At 32.6% G+C, this 26,362-nt stretch overlaps 3 protein-coding genes across 5 annotated transcripts in view; 2 read left to right on the plus strand and 1 right to left on the minus strand.

Moving 5' to 3' along the window:
• The window catches only part of LOC6049338 (LHFPL tetraspan subfamily member 3 protein), a 49,711-nt gene that overhangs the window by 19,298 nt on the left and 4,051 nt on the right, over positions 1-26,362 (minus strand). For all 3 annotated transcript variants that reach the window (XM_038263204.1, XM_038263205.1, XM_038263203.1), the window contains exon 2: positions 3,059-3,371. In XM_038263204.1, coding sequence (XP_038119132.1) covers positions 3,059-3,200 — 142 coding nt within the window. In that variant the 5' untranslated portion in view covers positions 3,201-3,371. The remainder of the gene's footprint in view (positions 1-3,058; positions 3,372-26,362) is intronic.
• LOC6049343 (trypsin-1) lies at positions 9,029-16,451 on the plus strand. The gene is made up of 3 exons (XM_038261429.1): positions 9,029-9,274; positions 9,786-9,989; positions 16,116-16,451. The coding sequence occupies exons 1-3, from the start codon at positions 9,029-9,031 to the stop codon at positions 16,449-16,451; spliced, it is 786 nt and encodes a 261-aa protein (XP_038117357.1).
• Positions 22,981-23,924, plus strand: LOC6049341 (trypsin-1). Its single transcript, XM_001866087.2, has one exon. It carries the CDS (start codon positions 22,988-22,990, stop codon positions 23,891-23,893), a length of 906 nt encoding a protein of 301 aa, XP_001866122.2. The 5' UTR covers positions 22,981-22,987; the 3' UTR covers positions 23,894-23,924.

Below are 26,362 nucleotides of genomic sequence, written 5' to 3' on the forward strand. Positions count from 1 at the left end.
AGAGACATACCATCCAGCATTTTTCGTCAGTCTTTTGGTAACATTTTAGGCTATTTCCTAAAAAATTTTGAACGAAAAAAAAATCGTGACATCACCTTTAAATTTAAGTTTTAGACTTAAAAATCAAAAAATCACATAGATGTGACGTGTATTTTTGTTTCAGTGTATTTTTTTCAGAAAGCCCGTCCAATTTCCTACAAGTTTGTCTTTGACCACTTTTTGATACGATGCAACGGCTTCGAGATAAAGTAATTTTTAAATTGCAAAATACAAAAATATTTAAATAACTTACGCCCTTCTCAAATGTTATTTTCGAGTACTATTGGCTCCATATACACAAAAATGGCTTATATAGGCCTAGGATAACATGTCTACAAAGTTTCATGGAAATCGGAGAGGGTCGGGTACAAAAGTACCAGAAAAATTCCTGATTTGAGCTGGAATTGCTCTTATATGAAAAAATAGACACCAAATCTTGAGCCGTAAATCAAAATTGTTAACAACTCTAGAGCAATGCTTTAATTTTTTAAGCCATTTTTTAATTAAGAAAATAATGTTATATCAAATATTTAACTCGTTGTAAAAATAAACTTCAAGAAGCTTTTCGGAAAAGATACTGTTCTTGATAAAAAAAAGTGACCTCTATTTTTTTACAACAACAAATATTTTGTAAATTTGCATCAGTCCTTTTCTAAATGAAACTTATGATTAGGCTTTGAAAAAAAAACAGCTTAGATTATCTAATATTCATTATCTATTTTTTTTATGCAAAGCTGTATCTCAGCAACTGATTGTCGGATTATGAAAGTCCTAAAACAAAAATTACAGAAAATTTTCTCAGGTATTTTAATCAGGAAAAAAACAAAGACGGACACTATTTTCAAAAATCATTTAAAAAAAACAAATTATTACCATAAATTACAACTTAAAATGGCTATAACCTGAAAATTATGCTTTTTGAAAAACAAATAAGGTGCTGCAAATCCAATTTTACATTGACATATGAAGTCCAAAATCATGTTAGAGAACGACTTATTTTTTTCCAAAAAAAAAAACATAAACAAAAATACACTTTGACAATATTTGCTACAGCCTTATTTGTAAATAAAAAAAAAATCTAATAGACTTTTTTTCGTTGTACCTATTTTTTCGATCAGTCCTTATCCATGCCACTTACCCAATCTAATCTAATCTAATCTAATCTAACCCTAGCGCAGCCAGTCTTTCGAGGGCATCCTGGAGAATGCCTTAGGTTGATTGACGCCTAGCATCTTCTTGTCATTATCAACATTTGCAGTGCGCCATTGCATTAGAATGCATTGAAACATCACAAACGTTAAAGCGGCCAGGCCAACTGCGTAAAGTTTACCGCAAAGATGATTCGTTGAATTGGATTGAGTTTGAGCACGAGTGTTCAAACAGCAATACATTTCTGAATCTACAGGGGAGGAAGAAACGTGGGGATCCCCCGCTCACGTTCCTGTTTGTTTTGGCAATTTATCGTTGGGAGCACCATGCTAAGAAGTTTTGGTGCTCCGGGACCCTCTAGGATGGGACATGCCACTTACCCAAAACACCAAATTGAACTGAAAATTCCTTCAAATATACATATTGTATGAACTGCTACAAAATTGTATGGAGACTTGTAGGATTTATGAATGACACATATTGGCTTCTTTGGTCATAGAAAAAACCCCCATAAAGTTTGAACCAAATACAAAAATACAAATAATATCCATTTCCGAAGTTCATGGAAAATTGCTTATGTGTTCTTTACTTACGAATCAACTCAAAATTTTTCAAAATAAAATTCTTCAGTTGAACAAATCTGACTTATCAATAATAAAAATCATGTGCAATATCTTAAAGAAGAATTGATTTTTTTTAAGAATCTAATAGGCTTTATTTTTTAAACAGTTCACTTGATGAAAGTTCATCATAGTTTAAATCAGGGTTGCTCAATGTTTTTGAATCGCGGGCCAAATTTAGAGTTCTCATAAATAAAAAATAAAAAAAAGCAACAAAATATTAGAATACAAAAAAAAACATTTGTACAAAAAAGCCTCCAATCAATTGGTGAAATTTTATTAAAATCTGAAAATAAAAAAAAATACCAGCATAAATATTGCAATATTGCATTAAAACTCGTGATTTCACAAATATTTAAATTTGATTTTTTTATCATTTTTTTAAATATATTTTAGATCGGGTGACACAAACTTTGTAGAAGCGTCTTATTTATTTTTTAAAATTATGTGCAATCAAATAGTTGCTCAAGGATTTTCAAAAATTATTCCTTCAATTTTAATAAAATTTAAAAAAATATTTTATTAAAAACATGACACATTTAAACGTCTTAAGATAAATAGATAAATCATATAATCGGGATCAAAGTATGGGTTTTCCATACTTTGATCCTGATTATACAATTAGTTAAAAAAATACGTTTGGCCCGCAGGCCATACTTTGGTCACCTATGGTTTAAATAAATGCCAATACCGAAGATACCCAATCAAGAAGTGATTTTTTTCTCAAACAAAAGTGCAATACCTAAATTTACCAATGACTGAATTATTGAATATTAAATATTCTTCAATTAAGTTTTTTTCCATTTTGCAAAAAAAATCACAGGTTTTAATTTTCAATGGAAGCCTTCTGCAGCAGTTATGAGAGATCGCTTACATCATCAAAAAGGTATTCGAAGAATCCAATAACTTGTTTTCACTTTGTCACGTTCGTATAACTGCGATACATCAGAAAAAATAAGTTTAGAAGCAGTGAGTTTCGTACCGTTAATTCCTGAGCAGTGTCCACGTTTGCTTGAACCTATTTTTCGTTGTTATCTCGAAAATCATTCTCCTTGCAAAACATCCGCTATGTTATCGTTTGACAAACACGTTCCAAGAAAACTCCTTGACAATGACCATCAGCTTATAAAACGCGCTTGCAAATGACCAAAATAATCAACAGTGCCCATCAGCAACTTTCGCACAGTAACGTTCTTGGAAATTTCGCACCCAAAAAAAAACCCGCAGATAAGCTCAACCCAGGTACTTACCGGGCGTGACAAACGCCACAACACTGATGATCGCGTAGCAAATGCTGAAGATTGCCCAAAGCACCGCGATTGCCTTCGAGTTTCTGATATAGTTGGTGGCGTACATGTGACTCGAGTCGACATACTCTATCTTCGTTCCCATGGCTGCTGCTGCTACCGATGATGATGATGCAATAGATGCACCTCACTGAACACACAGTCACACAAGCCGGGTTTGTTTGTTTTAATTATTTCACAATTCACTGCACCACACCATCGATGGAAACGGACACAAACTTGGCTTAGATTCTTCAGCAGTCGAGCCTGGTTGGAACTGTAATGGAAAGAGATTCATCCCTGGTTTAGCCAAACACCTCACCTCACGACTTGCGCTTTAAAACGCAGGTGGAACTCGTGATCACTTTCCACGAAACACTCTGGTGTGGTCTTTGAGGCGGTTTACCCTATTGCAACACAAGCCCCCCCCCCTTTAGAGTCCGACGATCGTTTTCTGTGGCTTCAGAATCATGTGCACGGTAGCGGCAGATCGTCGCAGTAGGCCCCGGTTGCCATATGGTATGATACCTCTCCAACTTCTGGACAGAGGATCGCAACCACGATGAAGAGATCACGCAGCAGGCAAGGTGAGCAGAACCGTTTGGCTTAGCGTTTAATCCGATGTCACGGTGCGGATGAGCCAGCTGAGCATGACGACCGTGTTGCTGGTAATGTGATGATCTAGTTCCATTTTTTTTTTTGGGCACGTTGAAGGTCTCGAGTTCAAGTGAGGCAATGGTGGGTTTTATTTTTGTTTTGGGTGGTTAAACACAAACGTTGCAAAAATATTTACTTTTTCTTTACAAAATGGAATGAAAGCCTCTACAAAATCAGAGCTAAAAACAAAAAAACGGCACTAAGTATGTTTTGTTTTATTATTTTATTTATCAATCTGATTAACTTGTCAAAATTAAAATGTCTAATTACAAGTTGGTTAAACACGCAGTCAAAGTAGGTCAGGAAAAAAATCATCGTACGGTCGTAATTTTTACAATTTCTAGCAATGCAATTAGCTGATTCTACCAACACATAATCGCCAAAACGACGTAAACGTTTCCTATATTATTTGGAAAATACAAAATAAGGCTTTGGGTTCGTTTTAAGGCTCATTCTATCAAAATGGTATTTTTCCTAGATCAGTAGTGTCCCTGCCAATGACTTGCACCTATTATAAAGTATGATTTAACTTTTGGTTATTTTTGTTGAGAGCTATCAAAAAATCTTGTTCAGGTGGGGCAAGTGTACCATATGGATTTTTAGTATGGAAAAAATTACGAATTGCGACAACAACAGATTTTATTGGGAAATCAATACATAAAAGTAAAAACTGACAATTGTTAAAAAATGTCCATACAAAATAAAGTGATGTCATGAAAATTTACTATTTATCATCTAAGGAATAATTTTTTTTCGTGAAAAAACTGCAATATTTACTAACATATAATTATTTAATCTAAAAATTAAAGAAACATTTCAAATACATTCTAATCTGATATATCTAAATGAAAACAGTTCAATTGTTAGCAAATTAACAAGTTGTTTCATGCATTGTTCCTCTTGCCCTAATGGGTTGTTCGTCTTGCCCCACTAGTTGAGTAGAAGGTACGGAAAAAAATGTAAATCAATTTTTTACATTCGAAAATAGGATTTTTCAAAAACTTGTTTTATCAATGTCTAAGTCAAGACCTGGAATAAGATGATTATAAAAAAAAATCCGACAGATTTTTTAACGTTTTTAATGGGTTATAACGAGCATTTCCTTAGCTTGTTTTAGTTGCCCCACTTTCCTTTATGCAGAACAGCAAGCTGAGAAAAACGCATTTGATGTTTGTCCCAAACCAAACTGCATCAATAACTGAAAAGCGATGAAATTTTTTTTTTTTTTGAAAAGGTCCAATAAACCAAATTTTCAGTTTTTGATTTTTGGCTGTTTTTCAATACCCCGGTTTCAAAAACACTCAAAAAGCAAAAACTGGAAATTTGGTTTATTGAACCTTTTCAAAAAAAAAACTCCAGATATGGGACATTTATGCGATCAGGTGCTATCATTTAAAAGTTACAATACTGTAATAAATCTCAAGTTCATTTTCCTAGCAGGTACAAAAGTTCTTATTGCAAAATGACACATTTTGAGAACAATAATGTATTGATAATTTTTTCCCATGACGAAAACAATCGAATTATTCCACCGTGTCCGCATCATTATGTTCCCACAATTTCGAAACCGTTTTGCTCCATTTATTGATCGGTTTCGCCAATCTCCCAGTCAAAACAAACTCAAAACGAAATCGAAAATGCGCCGCATAATCCAATTATTGTACTAATAATTAGCAATTAGACGCGATCAGCCAGAAGTCTAATATTACGTAAAAAGGCCGCAACCGACACCGATTCACGGCTCAGCTGGCTGTTTCTCCGCATGGCGTCCAAATTATCTCTCTCTTTCTCTGAAAGCGAAAATATTCCCAGCTTTCTTTTGCCACTATTTTCTTGTTTTGCTCAATCAAAGCTCCTAGATCGGCGTGATGTTGGTTGTGAGCCGTTTATCGGAGTCCAGCTAGATCGAACAATGCAAAATCGCTCAATGGCCAAACATTTTTAACATTTGTTAGTAAAACCAGAAGAGTGGTCACTTTCCCTTTCCGCTCGCAGACAAACGATGGATGACACTAAAAAAAAGCACACGAAATCGTCACCATCGAAAGCACCTCGCTCCAACCACCTCCGAAAGTGAGAGAAAAGCTTAAAATACCAGGCGCACATGAGCAAACTATTTTTACTCGCCGTAGTTCTTCCGTCGCTGTTAAAAGTGCCCCGAGAGAAGCTTGATCTTCCGACTCCAACAAAAAAACCCACCACCCTGTAACCGGAGCTTAACCGTCCGTCGTCGTCAGCGAGAGAAGAAAAACGGGGGTGGCATTCCGACCGAAAGCACACGTCTTCCACACTTAGTCGGGAGAAAAAGCACACCAAACAGCTGAGATGAGAAGCTTGGGGCACAATTAAAAGCTGAACTCACAAATTCACGAGAGGTGCATGCATTTTTTTTGTTAGTCTCTCTTTGTAAGGATTTGAATTAAGCACTGCTTCTGAGTCATGAAGCTTAATGGAATTCTCTTTCCAAAGTTTCTTTATAATGCTTATAGCTTTTTTGTATAATCGGCAATAAAGCAAATAGTTAGTTTTGAAAATAACATTTAAGGATAAAAAATATTTTCATCGAACTTCTTGGACGATTTCCGATAAAAATGCAACCTGAAAAAAGTTGCTTGCTATAATATTTGTGTAAAAAAATGTATTTTTTTTTTTCGAAAATTCCGAAAGAAGGGCGGTACCAAAAATAGAGGGGCGAAGGGCGGTACCAAAAATAGAGGACCAATTAACAACTAAATTGGATTTTTTGGTACCTATCGATAGGCGAACGTTTCCTCGAAGTTTAGTCCAAATCGGTGAAGGTCGAGTCCAAAAGTGTTCTCAGTTGACCTGGAATGACCCATTTAGATGTAAAATCAAATTTGAAATCAAAACTGACTCAACACAATTTTCAATTCCACAACATAGACTTTTTTGAAATTTTCAGGTTTTTTTATTTTGATATTACATTTTTAGTCCATGCAAAAGTTAAACTCAGAGGCCAAAATTTAAAAAGAATAGAGAAAATTTGGTTCTTTTCTATTCCTCAGAATGCTATTCTCCAAATTCAACTCTCCAGAATGACCCATTCCCAGAAATATTAAGAAACTTAAACAAAAAAGTCAGGTCATCCAATTGGCATACAGTGCAACGGGAACGAGGGGGAGGGGGGGTTGTCCACGATCCATACAAAAAGATGTTTTTGTATGGACAATTGTCCACGAGGGGGATAACAGATTACCAAAAAGTGTCCACGTGGTTTATGGATGATCCCAAACTCGATTATCCGAATCCTCAATTGTTCAAAGTTTCAATTAAAGTTCGATTATCCGCGGATTTGCTTTTATTTTGGATTTTGATTTCATTAAAATAGCCTATTTTGGTTAAAGTTTATACTGCACAAACAGTAAATAATAGTCAAAACGGCAGAAAAATACAGACACATTTGGATAAAACCTGTAATAAAAACTGGCAAAAACGTAAAAAAAATATTTTGGGAAATTTTCCTGTTTGGCAAAAATTATGATTTTTTTATAAGGATTTGTTAAAATATTTTTATTAACAATGACTAGTTTTAAACAGTCTTGATGGTACCTGGCAATAAACCAGTTGATCTTTTATGTTTTACGAAAGAAGGAAAAAGACCAATAGTAATGCAAAATTATTACAGGTCAAACAGCACAATAAAAATGACAAAATTTGCAATTACGAAACCGGTCTTTGAAAAGTTTGTTCCCCACCGCACCATCACCGCCACAGCAGCCAACAGCCAGACAGGTCACATGAATAGCACAAAGTGTGTGGAAAAAAAAGCTCGTCAAGAAAATGGAGCCTTCAGGTGTACGGCCGCTGCTGCTCGTTTTCATTTTGAGTGATGTGTGAACGATTGGATTTGTGTAAGCCCATTTTCCGCAGCTCATTTAGCTGGACCCGGTCGCGGTACATTCTCCGTAAAAAAAAACCTCTAAACAATCAACTACCACAACAGCAGCAGCGGCTATCCATTGCAGAATTGTGCACAAAAACGTGCCGTAAAATGCGTTATGTAAAATTGCTGCGCGAAAAAGAGGCGGGAAAAATCTGTCCAACTTTGCGGTAGGGTGGAACGCCAAAATTTTCTTGCAACAATGGCTGTCTCTTAAAATTATCAAAAGACAAGATGTAAAATTTTAGAGCCACCCTCACTCTTGCTAAGAAGAAGACACATTCGCCCGAGAGCACCCCAAAAGACAGTAAGTAACAAAGCCAGGAAGTAACAATGGATCCGCGAAAAGTTGTTTTAGCAAATTTCAATTTGAAGCCGCTGCTGCAAGTGCTCGGACTGCTCGGAAAAGTGGTTCGGTTTTCATGACTTGAGCCTCTAATGTGACTCCAAAGCCGGTGCCGATGATGAACACCGATAGTGCTTTCATTTGTGGGTACCGATTCGTTGGGGATTGTTTATGTTTTTTGCTGGTTTCGGTTTTAAATTCAGCTCTTGTTGGGAAACCAGATCACATAACATGGTAATGGAGAAGCGATGTTAAAATAATATCATCCACCTCAACAAAGTGACTACGAGCAGCTCGTTAGCTGGCAAATTTGGTGCCTAGATCGTGTTGTTTGGAAAATAAAGATTAGGGCGGTTGTTGAGATCACATTGATTGTTGCAAATAACATTGGCGTGAGATTGTTACAAAGACTTGACCTAGATTTGGAAACGTATTAATCAAACATATTGGGATAATACGAATACGATGAAATATGGTCAATTTGGTTCAATATTTAGGGTTTAGATTTTTTTTTAATTGTTGTTAAAACGTAGATTTTCCCAGGGATGTTGATTGAGCACCAATATATACCTACTTACTTAACAGACTGACTACAGTAGAGTACAGTTTTAAAAATCTGATACCACAATATCTCGTCAATGGAAAGGCCGAATCGGTTTGAATTTGGGATCAAGAATTAAGATACTATTCTCGGAATAGATAATATAGCGTTGCTAAGCAAGGTGTTGATAGGACTTAATCCGAGTTGTGGTAGGTCACCAAGCTTGAATTATATTGGTGGTTTTTTATCAGTTGATAAAAGCAATCTGATACGGAACAGACTCTTACGCTTCCTTATCCAGCTGGGTGTTAATCATAAACTCATAAATTGGGATCAATCAAATTGAAGACAATGACAAATTAGGAAAAAATACCAATACATACTCTTAGACAGCAGTCAGTTTGATAACGAAATTAATATTATAACGTTTGCTCCTATAAAAACCCACAAAAAAAATACAAAAATCAGTCGTATTCAACAATTCCCAGCATGAAGAAGCTACTAATCCTGGTTGCCGTTTTGGCCGTGGCCAGCACGAAGTCAATCGATATCAATTCGTCCCAAGTTCAGCCAATCGAGACGATTGGCATCGATTGGTCCCAGGTTCAACCCATTCAGGACACCGACCAATACTGGGCTCGTCTTCCGGCTGAGATGCAGTACCTGCGGAAGCAGGAACCGGACCGTAGGATTGTTAACGGTCAAGAGGCAACTCCGGGCCAATTTCCGTACCAAGTTTTCTTGGAACATCAGTTAATTGAGTACCCTTCCTCGTGTGGCGGATCAATTATAAACAGCAACAACGTTTTAACTGCGGCTCATTGTGTCTGGCGTGCACTCAGTGGGACTGCCATCGTAGGAGTTCACAACAACAAAATTAACGAACCTACCCAGCAGAGAATTCCGTATGCGAAAGTTTTTTATCATGCTGATTATTCCGAATATCATACACGGATAGAAATCCTGTCCGAAAATTCGTAAACAAATTGTTTTAAAATCGATAACATCGATTGTTTTCATTTTCGTTTACAATGTTTTCAAAAATGAAAACATTCTCCTCGATTTCGAAAACTTTTGTTTTCGAAAGCGCAACTTTTGTTTTCGAAAACGCAACTTTTTCCGTCACCATTTTACGGAGCGTAACAACTGTCAAAACGCAGCCTAAATCAAAACGTCAACCCAAACGTCGTGACAGTTTGTTTGTGATTCGGGAGAAAAAAAAAAGTTGCCGGTGTCCCGAAAACAGGTTCCGGAGGGTGCCAAATTTAGTGTGGTTCGGCAGCAACAATTGCTGCCCAAGTGTCCAGCTGCAAAGACTGCCAACAAAATCGTTCCGGTCAACCGGGACGAGATTAAAAGTGCTTTCAGAGGTGGTGAAATCACCTGTCCGCGAAAAATCAAAGTCGATCCGCACCGCCGCCTGACAAGTGATCGAAAGGACCAGTACCAGGTATAGTTCTGAAATGAAAGACGGAGCCGTTGCCAACGACCACCCTCGAGTAGATGGAAAGCGGTCCATCGCCGGAACCTCCTCCTCATCCTGCTCCACGGCCGCCGAGGAAGATGTTGGCCAGCGGGAGGAAATCAACAACAAGCCGTTGCCGTGCTGCCGTTGATTGACGTCCCTTTGAAACTTCAAACAGAGAAGGAGGAGGAGGAGGTGAGGTTCTCGAGGGTGGTTGTTGGCAACGGTTCCGTCTTTCATTCCAGAACTGAATCTGTACTGATCCTTCCGAGCACTTTTGTCTGAAACAACGGTGCGGATTGCATTTGACTTCTCCCGGACAGATGATTTCGCCACTTCCAAAAGCACTTTTAAGCCGGAACGACTTTGTTATCGGTGTTTGCAGCAGGACATCTGGGCAGTATTTTTTTTTTCCTCCTCCTCCTCCTCCTCCTCCTCCTCCTCCTCCTCCTCCTCCTCCTCCTCCTCCTCCTCCTCCTCCTCCTCCTTCAGGGCCACCGAGGAAGAATATGTTCTCCAGCGGGAGAAAATCATCAACGTTGATACCAGGAACTTGGTAAGATTTGAATGAACAAATTCTCCCCAAAACTCGTAATCGATCGATCTAATCGACCTTCCTCCCTCCACAGGCTGCGACGCCGTCCACTTTCAGATCTGCAGCCACCTCAAATTGAACCACGACGACAAGAAAGGCGGCCCGGGACAAGTCGCATCAACCGAACTCGAGCTCCGTTGGCATCCTGGAGCCGATCGCGGTCAAGCTTCGGTCGTGCAGAAGGCGCTAAATACCCACACTCACACACTACATTACACTCTATCACCACAAAACTGTAATCTCACATTTTTCAATTCTACAATTCTTATTTCAAAAATTCTAAAAATCTAAATTTCTAAATTATCAAAACTCTCAAGAACTTAAATTCTAAAATTCTAGGATTCTTAAGCTAAATTTGAAATTCACACACACACACATTTCTAAATAAATTTTAAAATTCTAAAATTCCAAAATCCAAAGTTCTTAAATAACATTCGACAGATTTTAAAATGATTAAATTCTAAAAATTTTATTTAATATTCTGAAATTACAAATTTATTAAATTCTAAAATTTCAGTTCTAATATTCTACAATTCAAAAATTAAAAAGAGATTCAAAAATTCTGAAATTGTTTAACTATTAAATTCTAAAACTCTTATATTCTATAATTCAGAAATTTCAAATTTATTAAATTCTGAAATTCCAAATTCTGAAATTTTAAATTATTTAATTCCAAATTCTAAGATTCTAATATTCTGTAATTTTAAAATTATTAAATTACAAAATAATACAATTCTTAAATTCCAAAAAATTTCATTCTTAAATTTTAAAATTCCAAAACTCAATACTTTTCAAATTTTTATAACCTTAATTCAAAAATTCAAGACTCTTCTGAATTTCTACATTTCTAAAATTCTAAAATTCTAAATTTCCAAAACACAGAAATTCTCATAATTTATACTTACTCAATTCTTCAATTCTATATTTATATATATGAGATTCCAAAATTCTATGATTCCAATGTTCAGAAATTTTTAAATTCTATATTTTTTTTATTCTTTATTTTTTTTATTTAAATTAATTAAAAATTTCGAAAATTCTAAATTTTTCAACATCTCAATTTCTTAATTTCAAAATTTCTTAATTTTTATACTTCTAAATTGAGAATTTCTTAAATTCTAAAATTCAAAGATCCTAAAATTTAAAAATTTTAACATTTCGAAGTTCAAAAAATATGAAATTTTAAAACTTTGAATTATTAAATTTTGAAATTCGAAACTTAAAATTTTGAAATTTAAAATTTCTAAAATTCAAAAACACTGAAACACTAAAATCTAAAATTCTAAAATTCTAAAGTTCTTTTATCTTTAAATAATATTATTTTGTAAAATTTAAGGATTGAAATTCTAAAATTTGAATATTCTAAAAATTCTTAAAGTCTAAAATGTTCAAATTGTAATAGTCTTAAATTTCAAAATTGTAATAGTAGTATTAAGTTCTAAAATTCTATGATTCTAAAATTCTAAAATTCCAAAATTCTAAAATTCTAAAATTCTAAAATTCTAAAATTCTAAAATTCTAAAATTCTTAAATTCTAAAATTCTAAAATTCTAAAATTCTAAAATTCTAAAATTCTAAAATTCTAAAATTCTATCTTAAATTCTAAAATTCTAAAATTCTAAAATTCTAAAATTCTAAAATTCTAAAATTCTAAAATTCTAAAATTCTAAAATTCTAAAATTCTAAAATTCTAAAATTCTAAATTCTAAAATTCTAAAATTCTAAAATTCTAAAATTCTAAAATTCTAAAATTCTAAAATTCTAAAATTCTAAAATTCTAAAATTCTAAAATTCTAAAATTCTAAAATTCTAAAATTCTAAAATTCTAAAATTCTAAAATTCTAAAATTCTAAAATTCTAAAATTCTAAAATTCTAAAATTCTAAAATTCTAAAAAAAATTCTAAAATTCTAAAATTCTAAAATTCTAAAATTCTAAAATTCTAAAATTCTAAAATTCTAAAATTCTAAAATTCTAAAATTCTAAAATTTAAAATTCTAAAATTCTAAAATTCTAAAATTCTAAAATTCTAAATTCTAAAATTCTAAAATTCTAAAATTCTAAAATTCTAAAATTCTAAAATTCTAAAATTCTAAGGTTCTAAAATTCTAAAATTCTAAAATTCTAAAATTCTAAAATTCTAAAATTCTAAAATTCTAAAATTCTAAAATTCTAAAATTCTAAATTTAAAATTCTAAATTCTAGGGTTAAAATTCTAAAATTCTAAAATTCTAAAATTCTAAAATTCTAAAATTCTAAATTTTAAAATTCTAAAATTCTAAAATTCTAAAATTCTAAGGTTCTAAGGTTAAAATTCTAAGTTCTAAAATTCTAAAATTCTAAAATTTAAAATTCTAAAATTCTAAAATTAAAATTCTAAAATTCTAAAGTTAAAATTCTGGGTTCTAAGGTTCTAAAGTTCTGGAATTCTAAAGTTCTAAATTCTTCCAAAATTCCAAAATTCAAAATTCTAAAATTCTAAGGTTCTAAAATTCTAAGTTCTAAGGTTCAAATTCTAAAATTCTAAAATTCTAAAGTTCTAAAATTCTAAGTTAAAATTCTAAAATTCTAAAATTCTAAATTCTAAAATTCTAAAATTCTAAATTCTAAGTTCTAAAATTCTAAGTTCTAAAGTTCTAAAATTTAAGTTCTAAGGTTCTAAAATTCTAAGTTCTGGGTTCTGGGTTCTAAAATTCTAAGGTTCTAAGTTCTAAGATTCTAAAATTCTAAGGAAGTTCTAAGGTTCTAAAATTCTAAAATTCTAAAATTCTAAAATTCTAAAATTCTAAAATTCTAAAATTCTAAAATTTAGAAAAATTCACAAATTCCAAAATTCTCAAATTCACAAATTCCAAAATTCCCAAAGTCCGTTATTTTAAATTTCCAAAATCTCAAATTCCCTAATTCCCTAATTCTTTAATTCCCAAATTCACAAATTCCCAAATTCCTAAATTCCCAAATTCTTAAGTTCCCAAAATCCCAAATTTTCAAATTCTTAAATTCCCAAATTGCCAAACTCTCAAATTCTCAAATTCCTAAATTCCCAAATTCATTCCTAAATTCCCAATCAAAAATTCTCAAATTCAAAATTTCAAAAATTGAAAAATTCAAAAATTTAGAAATTCAATAATTTAACAATTCAAAACTTCAATTATTCAAAAATTTCAAAATTCCTTTATTTCTCAATTCCTAAATTCCTATATTCCTAAATTCCTAAATTCCTAAATTCCTAAATTCCTAAATTCCTAAATTCCTAAATTCCGAAATTCCTAAATTCCTAAATTCCTAAATTCCTAAATTCCTAAATTCCTAAATTCCTAAATTTCTAAATTCCTAAATTCCTAAATTCCTAAGTTCCTAAGTTCCTAAATTCCTAAGTTCCTAAATTCCTTAATTCCTAAATTCCTAAATTCCCAAATTCCCAAATTCCTAAATTCATAAATTCATAAATTCCTAAATTCCTAAATTCCTAAATTCCTATATTCCTAAATTGCTAAATTCCTAAATTCCTAAATTCCTAAATTCCTAAATTCCTAAATTCCTAAATTCCTGAATTCCTAAATTCCTAAGTTCCTAAATTCCTAAGTTCCTAAGTTCCTAAATTCCTAAATTCCTAAGTTCCTAAATTCCTAAGTTCCTAAATTCTTAAATTCCTAAATTCCTTAATTCCTATGTTCCCAAATTCCTAAATTCCAAAATTCCAAAATTCCAAAATTCCTAAATTCCCAAATTCCTAAATTCCCAAATTCCCAAATTCTTAAATTCCCAAATTCCTAAATTCCTTAATTCTCAAATTCCTGAATTCCCAAATTCCCAAATTTCCAAATTCCCAAATTCATAAATTCTTTAATTCCTTAATTCCTTAATTCCTAAATTCCTAAATTTCTAAATTCCTAAATTCCTAAATTCCTAAATTCCTAAATTCCTAAATTCCTAAATTCCTAAATTCCTAAATTCCTAAATTCCTGAATTCCTAAATTCCTAAGTTCCTAAATTCCTAAGTTCCTAAGTTCCTAAGTTCCTAAATTCCTAAATTCCTAAGTTCCTAAATTCCTAAGTTCCTAAATTTTTAAATTCCTAAATTCCTTAATTCCTATGTTCCCAAATTCCTAAATTTCAAAATTCCTAAATTCCTAAATTCCCAAATTCCTAAATTCCCAAATTCCCAAATTCTTAAATTCCCAAATTCCTAAATTCCTTAATTCTCAAATTCCTGAATTCCCAAATTCCCAAATTCCCAAATTTCCAAATTCCAAAATTCCCAAATTCATAAATTCCTTAATTCCTTAATTCCTTAATTCCTAAATTCCTAAATTTCTCAATTCCTAAATTCCTAAATTCCTAAATTCCTAAATTCCTAAATTCCTAAATTCCTAAATTCCTAAATTCCTAAATTCCTAAATTCCTAAATTCCTAAATTCCTAAATTCCTAAATTCCTAAATTCCTAAATTCCCAAATTCCCAAATTCACAAATTCCTCAATTCTCAAATTCTTAATTTCCCAAATTCCCAAATTCCCAAATTCCTAAATTCCCAAATTCTCAAATTCCCATATTCATAAATTCCTAAATTCCTTAATTCCCCAATTCTGAAATTCCCAAAATCCCAAATTCATAATTTCCTAAATTCCTAAATTCCTAAATTCCCAAATTCCCAAATTCCCAAATTCTTAAATTCCCAAATTCTCAAATTCCCAGATTCCCAAAATCCCAAATCCCAAATTCACAAATTCCCTAATTCTTAAATTCCCAAAATCACAAATTCCCCAATTCCTAAATTTCCATATTCCCAAAATCACAAATTCCCCAATTCCCAAATTTCCATATTCCCAAAATCACAAATTCCCCAATTCCCAAATTCTTAAATTCCCAAATTCCCAAACTCTCAAATTCCCAAATTCCTTAATTCCCAAAATATTCAAATTCCTAAATTCCCAAATTCCTCAATCCCCAAATTCTTAAATTCCCAAGTTCTTAAATTCTCCAATTCCTAAATTCTCAAATTCCCAAATTCCTATATTCCTAAATTCCCAAATTCCCAATTTCTTAAATTCCCAAATTCTCAAATTCCGAGATTCCCAAAATCCCAAATTCACAAATTCCCAAATTCCAAAATTCTTAACACACACACACACACACACACACACACACACACACACACACACACACACACACACACACACACACACACACACACACACAAAGATTAGTTATTAAATTAATTATGTATTATTTGCCTTAATAAATAAAAAAAAACGAATCAACTGTTTTACTGAACCAAAGAAATATCCAACGGTCAATTCAAAAACCAAAACCAACGGTCAATTCAAAAACCGATTAAACCGTTCGGGATGGCTGCGTGCGTTTTGTTTTGAACCAGGCGTCACCAACCGTAACCACTCAAAATCGACAACATTGTTCTCGATTTTGTTGCAAATGTTACCGGACGACTGATCGACAACATTCTGAAACGAATTTCAGAACGAATCGAGAACAATGTTGTCGATTTCCCGGACAGGATTTCTATCCGTGTACTCGAAACGATATTGCTATAGTTCGTCTCAGTGGACACATAACGTTCAACGCTAATGTTCAACCTGTGCGGCTTCCGGCTCAAGGAGACAATCGTCAGTTCGCGGGCTTGACTGGAACCGTTTCTGGATTTGGAGCCCTATGCAACGATTGTGACACATCAAATGTGCTCAGATACACTACAAATCCGATGATATCAAATGCAGAATGTTTGGCTTCCTTTTCAAATTCTGAACTAATTCAGGAACAGAACATCTGTATGTCTAATGCCGGACAACGTGGTCACTGTTACGGTGATTCTGGTGGCCCTGTGCACGGATAGAAATCCTGTCCGGGAAATCGACAACATTGTTCTCGATTCGTTCTGAAATTCGTTTCAGAATGTTGTCGACCAGTCGTCCGGTAACATTTGCATCAAAATCGAGAACAATGTTGTTGATTTTGAGTCGTCACGATTGGTGACGCCTGGCAAAACAGAAAGCACGCAGCCATCCTGAACGATTTATTCGGTTTTGAATTGACCGTTGGATTTGGTTTTGAATTGACCGTTGGATATTTCTTTTGGTTCAGTAAAACAGTTGATTCGTTTTTTTTATTTATTGAGGCAAAAATACATCATTAATTAAAAAAACTACTATGTGTGTGTGTGTGTGTGTGTGTGTGTGTGTGTGTGTGTGTGTGTGTGTGTGTGTGTGTGTGTGTGTGTGTGTGTGTGTGTGTTGGAATATGGGAATACAAGAAATTTAGGAATTTGGGAATATGGAATTTGGGAATTTGAGGAATTTGGGAATTTGGAATATGGGAATATGGGATTTGGGAATTTGAGAATTTGGGAATATGGAAATTTGGGAAGGAATTTGGGAATTTTGGAATATGGAATTTGGGATTTTGGGAATTTGGGATTTTGGGAATTCAATTTGGGAATTTAGGAATTTGAGAATTCAGGAATTTGGGAATTTAGGAATTAAGGAATTTGAGGATTTGAGAATTTAAGAATTTAGGAATTGGGGATTGAAGAATATGGGATTTGGAAATTTGGGAATTTAAGATTTGTGAATTTGGGGATTTGGGAATTGAGAATTGAGAATTTAGGAATTTAGGAATTTAGGGGTTGAAAATTTAAGGATTTAGGAATTTGGGAATTGAAGAATTAGGATTTGGGAATTGAAGAATTAGGAATTTGGGAATTTGGGAATTAGGAATTTGGGAATTCGAGGTGGAATTTAGGAATTTGGGATTTAAGAATTTGAGATTTGGGAATTGTGACTTTGGGAATGGGGTGAGGAGATTTGGGAATTGGAACTTGAGGAATTTAGGAATTTAATTTTGGAATTGAGAATTTAGGAATTCAGAATTAGAGATTTAGGAATTTAGAATTTAGTTAGAATTTAGAATTTAGGAATTTAGAGATTTAGGAATTTAGGAATTTAAAATTTAGGAATTCAGGAGATTTAGAATTTAGGAGATTTAGGAATTTAGGAATTTAGGATTTAGGAATTTAGGAATTTAGAATTTGGAATTTTGGATTTAGGAATTTGGGAATTTTAGGAATTTAGATTGAGGAATTTAGAATTTGAGAATTTAGGAATTTAGAAATTTGGAATGTAAGAAATTGTGAATTTGGGAATTTGGGGATTTGGGAATTTAGGAATTTAGGAATTTAGGAATATGGAAATTTGGAAATTTAGGAATTTGTTTATTTGGGAATTTGGGGTTTGATTTTTAAATTTGGGAATTTGGGAATTGAGATTTGGAAATTTAGGAATTAAGGAACTTAGGATTTAGGGATAAAGGAATTTAGGAATTTAGGAATTTAGGAATTTGAGGAATTTGGTTGGAAATTTGGGAATTAGTGAATTTGTTAATTTGGGAATTTGGGAATGAAGAATTTGTTAATTTGGGAATTTGGGAATTGAAGAATTTGGGAATTTGGGATTTTGGGAATTTTGGAATTTGAGAATTACGGAATTTGGGGAATTAAATTTTTAATTTGGGAATTGAAGAATTTGTTAATTTGGGAATGAAGGAATTTGGGATTTTGGAATTTGTGAATTTGGGGTGGGTTTGGGATTTTGGGAATTTGGAAATTTGGGAATTTAGGAACTTAGGAATTTAGGGAATTTTCGAATATGGGAATTTGGGATTTTGGGAATTGGGAATGGGGTATTTGGGAATTTGGAAATTTGGGAATCTAGGAATTTGAGAATTTAGGAATTTGAGGAATTTAGGAATTTAGAATTTAGTAATTTGGAATTTAGTAATTTGGGAATTTGGGAATTGAAGAATTAGGAATTTGGGGTGGGGGTGAGAATTTGGGAATTTAGGAATTTGGGAATTCAGAATTTAGGAATTTGGGATTTGGGAATTTGGAATTTGGGAATTTGGGAATTTGGAATTTGAGAATTTGGGAATTTAGAAACTTGGGAATTTAGGAATTTAGGAATTTAGGAATAAATGAATTTAGGAATTTAAGAATATAGGAATTTAGGAATATAGGAATTTAGGAACTTAGGAATTTGAGAATTTAGGAATTTAGAAATTTGGGAATATAAGAATTTGTGAATTTGTGAATTTGGGGATTTGGGAATTTAGGAATTTAGGAATTTAGGATTATGAAAATTTGAGAATTTAGGAATTTGTTTATTTGGGAATTTGGGAATTTAAGAATTTGGGAATTTGAATTTTAAATTTGGGATTTGGGAATTTAAGAATTTGGGAATTTGGAATTTAGGAATTTAGGAACTTAGGAATTTAGAAATTTAGGAATTTAGGAATTTAGGAATATATGAATTTAGAATTTAGGAATTTAGGAATTTAAAATTGTAGAATTTTAGAATTCTTGAAGTTTTGAATTTTAAAGTATTAGAATTTTGGATTTTGGAATTTTAGAATTTTAGAATTTTAGAATTTTAGAATTTTAGAATTTTAGAATTTTAAATTTTAAATTTTAGAATTTTAAATTTTAAATTTTAAATTTTAGAATTTTAGATTTTAGATTTTTAGAATTTAGAATTTTAGAATTTTAGAATTTTAGAATTTTAAATTTTAGAATTTTAGATTTTAGAATTTTAAATTTTAAATTTTAGAATTTTAGAATTTTAAATTTTAGAATTTTAGAATTTTAGATTTTAGAATTTTAGAATTTTAAATTTTAAATTTTAGAATTTTAGAATTTTAGAATTTTAGAATTTTAGAATTTTAGAATTTTAGAATTTTAAATTTTAGATTTTAGAATTTTAGATTTTAAATTTTAAATTTTAGAATTTTAGAATTTTAAATTTTAGAATTTTAAATTTTAGAATTTTAGATTTTAGAAGAATTTTAAATTTTAGATTTTAGAATTTTAAATTTTAAATTTTAGAATTTTAGAATTTTAGAATTTTAGAATTTTAAATTTTAGAATTTTAGAAAATTTTAGAATTTTAGATTTTAGAATTTTAATTTTAGAATTTTAGAATTTTAGAATTTTAGAATTTTAGATTTTAGATTTTAGAATTTTAGAATTTTAGAATTTTAGAATTTTAAATTTAAATTTTAGAATTAGAATTTTAGAATTTTAAATTTTAGAATTTTAAATTTTATTTTAGATTTTAGAATTTTAGAATTTTAGAATTTTAAATTTTAGAATTTTAAATTTTAGAATTTTAAATTTTAGAATTTTAGAATTTTAGAATTTTAGAATTTTAGAATTTTAGAATTTTAGAATTTTAAATTTTAGATTTTAGAATTTTAGAATTTTAGAAAAGAATTTTAGAATTTTAGAAATTTTAGAATTTTAGAATTTTAGAATTTTAGAATTTTAAATTTTAGATTTTAGAATTTTAGAATTTTAGAATTTTAGAATTTTAGAATTTTAGAATTTTAGAATTTTAGAATTTTAAATTTTAGAATTTTAGAATTTTAGAATTTTAAAATTTAGAATTTTAAATTTTAAATTTTAGAATTTTAAATTTTAGAATTTTAGAATTTTAGAATTTTAGAATTTTAGAATTTTAGAATTTTAAAATCTTAGAATTTTAAATTTTAGAATTTTAGAATTTTAGAATTTTAGAATTTTAAATTTTAGAAATTTTAGAATTTTAGAATTTTAGAATTTTAAATTTTAAATTTTAGAATTTTAAATTTTAGAATTTTAGAATTTTAGAATTTTAGAATTTTAGAATTTTAGAATTTTAGAATTTTAGAATTTTAGAATTTTAAATTTTAGAATTTTAGAATTTTAGAATTTTAAATTTTAAAATCTTGGAATTTTAAATTTTAGAATTTTAGAATTTTAGAATTTTAGAATTTTAGAATTTTAGAATTTTAGAATTTTAGAATTTTAGAATTTTAGAATTTTAGAATTTTAGAATTTTAAATTTTAGAATTTTAGAATTTTAGAATTTTAGAATTTTAGAATTTTAAATTTTAGAATTTTAGAATTTTAGAATTTTAGAATTTTAAATTTTAAATTTTAGAATTTTAGAATTTTAAATTTTAGAATTTTAGAATTTTAGAATTTTAGATTTTAAATTTTAGAATTTTAGAATTTTAGAATTTTAGAATTTTAGAATTTTAGAATTTTAGAATTTTAAATTTTAGAATTTTAAATTTTAGAATTTTAGAATTTTAGAATTTTAAATTTTAGAATTTTAAATTTTAGAATTTTGGAATTTTAGAATTTTAGAGTTTTAGAATTTTAGAATTTTTGAATTTTAGAATTTTAGAATTTCTGTTTTTTAGAATTTTAGAATGTTAGAAATTTAGAATTTTAGAAGTTTGGAATTTTAGAATTATAATTTTTGAAATAACAATTGCTGAATTGAAGAATGTTAGTAGGGTGTAACAAAGTGTGTGTGGATGGGCTGTGTGTGTGTGGAAGGGCTTGACTGAGATCTCCTGCAGGATACCGACGGAGCTCGAGTTCGGTAGATGCGTCTCGTCTCGTCGTGGAACCGTTGACCGGGTCGCTTTCCTCATTGCCGTGGTTCAATTCGAAGTGGCTGCAGATCTGGTGAAGATGTTGGCGTCGCTGCCTGTTGCGGAATGAAGGTCAATTAGGTCGGTCGATTACGAATAGGAGATTTTTTCATTATAATTTTATCAAGCTTTCGAAGGACGTACCTGCATCAGATGCGTGGCTAGCCTAGTGTTGACTACTTTCTTCAACTCGTCATGCAGTGAAAGTGGCCCCTACAGCAGGATGAGGATGAGGAGGAGGAGGAGGAGGAGGAGGAGGAGGAGGAGGAGGAGGAGGAGGAGGAGGAGGAGGAGGAGGCAAAAGCGTCAGTTTCGTCCCCGTCGCTAGTTTCGTAACTCTCGATGTTGCTTTTTGGTTCCGGCGATGCAATTATTCCGCAGTCCGCCTTCTCGGGCTTGTCCGTGGGCAATGGTCCCTATTCCCACTCCGGAACTGACACTCTGCTCGTCCTTTTCTTCACTCTTGCACGTCAGGTTTGACCTCGCTCACTTCTCTCGGCCATGTGATTTCGGCACTTCCGAAACCTGCAGCTACAGCTGGACAGCACAGACGACCTACACGTCTTCCACTTGGCCACCATCCTCGGAACGGAACCTGCTACTTTCGGGCCACCAGTCACGATTTTTTTCTCGCAAACATTAAAAAAAAACTTTGAACAAACAAACTGTCATCAACCTCGGGTTGACGTTTTGATTTAGGCTGCGTTTTGACAGATGTTACGCTCCCCAAAAAGGGTGACGGAAAAAGTTTCGCTTTCGAAAACAAAAGTTCCGCTTTCGAAAACAAAAGTTTTCGAAATCGAAGAAAATGTTTTCATATTTGAAAACATTGTAAACGAAATCGAAAACAATCGATGTTGTCGATTTTAAAACAATTAGTTTTCGGTTTTTCGGACAGGATTTCTATCCGTGTGGTAGTTAACGACAGTGGAAGTGCTTTGCAGGTCGGTGTTGTCTCCTTCGTACATGGTGATGGTTGTAACGCTGGATTCCCTTCGGTTTCCGCTCGTGTGACCTATTATCTGGATTGGGTTCTACATGTTATGACTTTGTAGTTAGTTAGGAAAGTTGATTTGAAATATAATATAAATAAATTATAAAGGAATTAAAAAAGCAAGATCTTAATTTTTCCTCGCAATAAGTAAAGATAATATCAGAGTGAGTAATTCAATTAGATATTTTCAATAACATTTTATAGGTGATGCCGTTTATAAAATGAATTAGAAATGTGAACATTGTATGTAAATTTCATGAAATTAAAAAACAGAATCGACGTAACAACTTATAATGTGGCCCTCTAAAACCTTGCGATTTCGTCAACAGATCCACACTACCCATGTTCGCATAAATGTTCCATATGCAAAAACAGCAAGCTGAGAAAAACGCATCTGAAGTTTGTCCCATACATAAGACTAAGAGTTGAGTTTTCGCGAAAAAACAGGATTTCTTCCTGATTCCTAGATGTTGTAGGCTTTTCTGAAAGGGCACTTGATTTTGAACCAATCTGCATCAATAACTCAAAAACGATGAAAATGCATATGGGACATTTATGCTATCACGGGCAGCACAGGCGTGTATCGTTCTTTTGCGACAAGACTCCGCCTTCCTGGTCTCCTAAAGAGTGAAGGTATGACACGGGGAGAGGTCACCGAATACCTATATTTACACTTAGAATTTGATCATGAAATAAAAATATGCAAATAGTTAGTAAAAGCATTTGGCACAATCTATCACGCTTCCTTATCCAACAAAGTGTTAATCAAAACGTGAGTTCCAAAAAAAAACATGAATTGAACCAGATAACAAGTTGAATTTAAACCGTGATAACAAATCTAATCATCGTTGGTTAAATCGTATAAAAGGCCCACATAAATTTTGTCAAAATCAGTCTTTACCAGCATGGAGAAGTTACCTCTCCTGATTGCCGTTGTGGCGGCCGTGGCCAGCGCAAAGTCGATCGATATCGATTCGTCCCAAGTTCAGCTGATTGAGTCGATCGGTATCAAATGGTCCCAGGTCCAGCCGATCGAGGACTCCGACCAGTACTGGGCTCGTCTTCCAGCTGAAATGCAGTACCTGCGGAAGCAGGAACCGGACCGTAGGATTGTGAACGGTCAGGAAGCTACTCCTGGCCAATTTCCGTACCAAGTTTTCGTGAATTACCAGGAAAATGGTAAATCTTTTAATTGTGGCGGATCAATTCTAAACAGCAACCATATTTTAACTGCTGCTCACTGTGTCTGGCGTGCTGAAAGTGGGATTGTCATCGCAGGAGCTCACAATCGTGTTATAGAAGAGCCCACCCAGCAGAGAATTTCGTTTGCAAAAGTTTATTATCATGCAGATTACAACGAAAACACTTTAGTAAATGACATCGCTATAATTCGTCTAAGCGGCCACATTACGTTCAACGCCCGTGTTCAAGCTGTGCGACTTCCAGCTTTAGGAGACAATCGTCAGTTTGCGGGCTTGACTGGTACCGTTTCTGGCTTTGGGGCACTTTGCTCAGGCTGTTCATCGCCGGATGTACTCAGATACGTTTCCAATCCGATCATAACAAATGCAGAATGTTTAGAACACTGGCCTAATACCATGGTACAAGAAAGTAGCTTATGTCTGTCTATTGCCGGTGAACGTGGAGCATGTCAAGGAGATTCCGGAGGTCCTTTAACAGTCGTTGATGGTGGAAATACTTTACAGGTCGGCGTTGTCTCATTTGGGCGGCGTTGTGTTGATGGTGCTCCAAGTGTTTACGCTCGAGTGACTTATTATCTAGGCTGGATCCTGCATGTTATGTCTTTGTAACAATGAAAATTCTATTTATAAATAAATTAAAGTGAAATGCTAACCACCGTGCATTATTTTCGCAACTTGTAAACGTGTTGCAATCTTCAAATAACAAAAGTTAAATATCATTGCATTACAATCATCAAAAAATCATTCAATTAATATAATAGTACATCTATCCAAATCCAGTGCGTTTATCAATCAGGACTTATCAAATAAACTTCTAGGAAGCATTGAATTGACACCATGATAACGATTCATAAGGGAAAAAATCAAAGTTCCGAAGTGCAATAATCGATAACGATAACAACATTAATCTTACTTTGTTTCCTCGAATATAAAGCTCGCGATAATTTTAAAAAATACAGTCCAGACTCGATTATCCGAAGCCTTGATTATCCGAAGTTTCGATTATCCGAAGTTCGATTAACCGTGGTTTTGTATGGTACTTTGGATAAGTATTTTTTTTTTTGTTTTCTTACTTTTAACATCAAGTTATTTCGATTTCTGCGACCCCATTTTAGACAAATTATATAAAATTAAAAATTGCATTTTTAAAAATTTGCATTTTGTCTCATGAGTTGTATATTTCAATAAAAAGTTCGTGTAAATCTTTGTCGAGACAAAATGATGTATTCAGCAATATATATAATACAGACTTTTTTCCAGAAAAGACGAAGACACTGCATAAGAAATGTGACAACCGGGCGATACGCATGCTGCGCGACTCTTGCGCGTAAGCAAAAAGACCCGCCCTTTGAGGTTATGCAAAAATTACCCTTATTATAGCTACAAAAACACTTTTTCTCGGCATAACTTTAAAAGTACTTCACTAAATAGAATAAAATTTAAAAGGGCCTTAAGGGACCCCAAAACGAACAGAATAAGGCGGATCCGGCCAAAATCAGTTCAGCCAGTTCTGAGATAATCGTGTGGAAAAAACCATGTCTACACACATCCCCACAGACATTTGTTCAGAATTTGATTCTGAGTCGATAGGTATACGTGAAGGTATATCTAGGAGGTGTATTTAAGAAGTACATTTTTCGAGTGATTTAATAGCCTTGCCTCAGTGAGCTGAGGAAGGCAAAAATTCTTAATCACTTTAGAGTAGTGTAGGGGTCACATAAGACAACGATTTTTTTGGGTTTGAAAACAAGAAGTATTTTAACAACTGACTATAAATCTCCGTTCAGTTTTGGAAAACATGTTACATCTTAATAAGAATTAACATTTACTTGCATGAACCATGTCCTAGATATTCGGCCATATGACATTTTCATGATGATTTGCAGTTCTAAGGCGCAGCGGGCGCCCTCAAAATACATTTTAGCATTTTAGGCATTATTTTTGGGTCCACTCAACCCCCGGTGGTTGGTCACTTTTTCGTTTGACACTTTTTTTAGTTTGTACCCCGTTGGTTGGTCAAAGTTAAACTAAAAAGTGACAAACTGTCACTTTTTACACGGCGCTTACACACTATCAAAACAAAAGTTTGGTAGTGTGTGTGAACTCCGTGTAAAAGGGGTGTCAAACTCAACAGTGACCCCGTTCGTTTGACAACCATCGGGGTTTGAGTGTATTGTTGATAGTTTCCAAAATCACTCAAACTTAGACAAGCAAGGTTTTCATCGTACACCAAAGAAAAAAAAAATCGACATGCAAAATGGCCTATTTTTAACAATCATTTGGACTCTAGCCAACATCTAATAAAGAAACTCAATTTTCGAGAATATATAGAGTTTCCTCAACAAAGTGAGGAAGGCAAAAACAATGATTTGGTGAAGATATTAAAAAATAAACTGATATGAAACAGACTCTTTGTAGTGCTAAATTACTCAGCAAACGCTTATTATCAAGTAAAACATTTTAGAAACCATTGCATGACCAGAATTTACATCACTTCCAAGAAACCGGGAAATTACCACGATAAGGAAAGTAATCTCACAAATCAGTCCTATTCGGCAATTGTGAACGCTCGCGACAGTTTGAGAAAATCAGTCCTATTTTTGCAATTCTGCTTTTTTTTTCAAATGCCCAAACAATTGAATATTTTAAAATTTCAATACATATTAAAATTTTAGTGATGAACGGCGTGCACAGTAAAAAAAATCGTGGTATTACTTTATCTGAGAATGAGACATTATTTATGTCAGAAAAATTTGTGTAAATTTAAGTAATGCAAAATCATAAAATAGGAAACACCAACAAATTAAACACCTACCCAATTTACACTTTTTTTTACTGTGAATGAACAAATACTTTTCAACTGAATATTTATCCACAAAATGAGTTTTTCAGAAATAAAGATGATTTGTAGTAAGGCATGGAAGAAAAAATAAGTCGGGGAACTATGCCCTTTCTCATCCTATTTCCATTATCGGCCTATCAGCACTTTGATCATGAATTACAGCTTTCATAAAGTGTTTTTGACTGTTCCAAAGTAACAAATAGCTCAAATAAAAGTGAGCAAGCAACTCTCCATTG

Source organism: Culex quinquefasciatus, chromosome 3, assembly GCF_015732765.1.
Source record: "Culex quinquefasciatus strain JHB chromosome 3, VPISU_Cqui_1.0_pri_paternal, whole genome shotgun sequence".
Taxonomy (NCBI): domain Eukaryota; kingdom Metazoa; phylum Arthropoda; class Insecta; order Diptera; family Culicidae; genus Culex; species Culex quinquefasciatus.

Bases quoted from the DNA above. Each gene is read 5' to 3' on its own strand.
- LOC6049343 (XM_038261429.1), top strand. From the start codon at position 9,029: ATGAAGAAGCTACTAATCCTGGTTGCCGTTTTGGCCGTGGCCAGCACG. The intron at 9,275-9,785 runs GTTTTCTTGGAA...TCCCGAAAACAG, and splicing joins CGGGCCAATTTCCGTACCAA to GTTCCGGAGGGTGCCAAATT. The intron at 9,990-16,115 runs GTATAGTTCTGA...TTTCCCGGACAG, and splicing joins ATCGAAAGGACCAGTACCAG to GATTTCTATCCGTGTACTCG.
- LOC6049341 (XM_001866087.2), top strand. From the start codon at position 22,988: ATGGAGAAGTTACCTCTCCTGATTGCCGTTGTGGCGGCCGTGGCCAGC.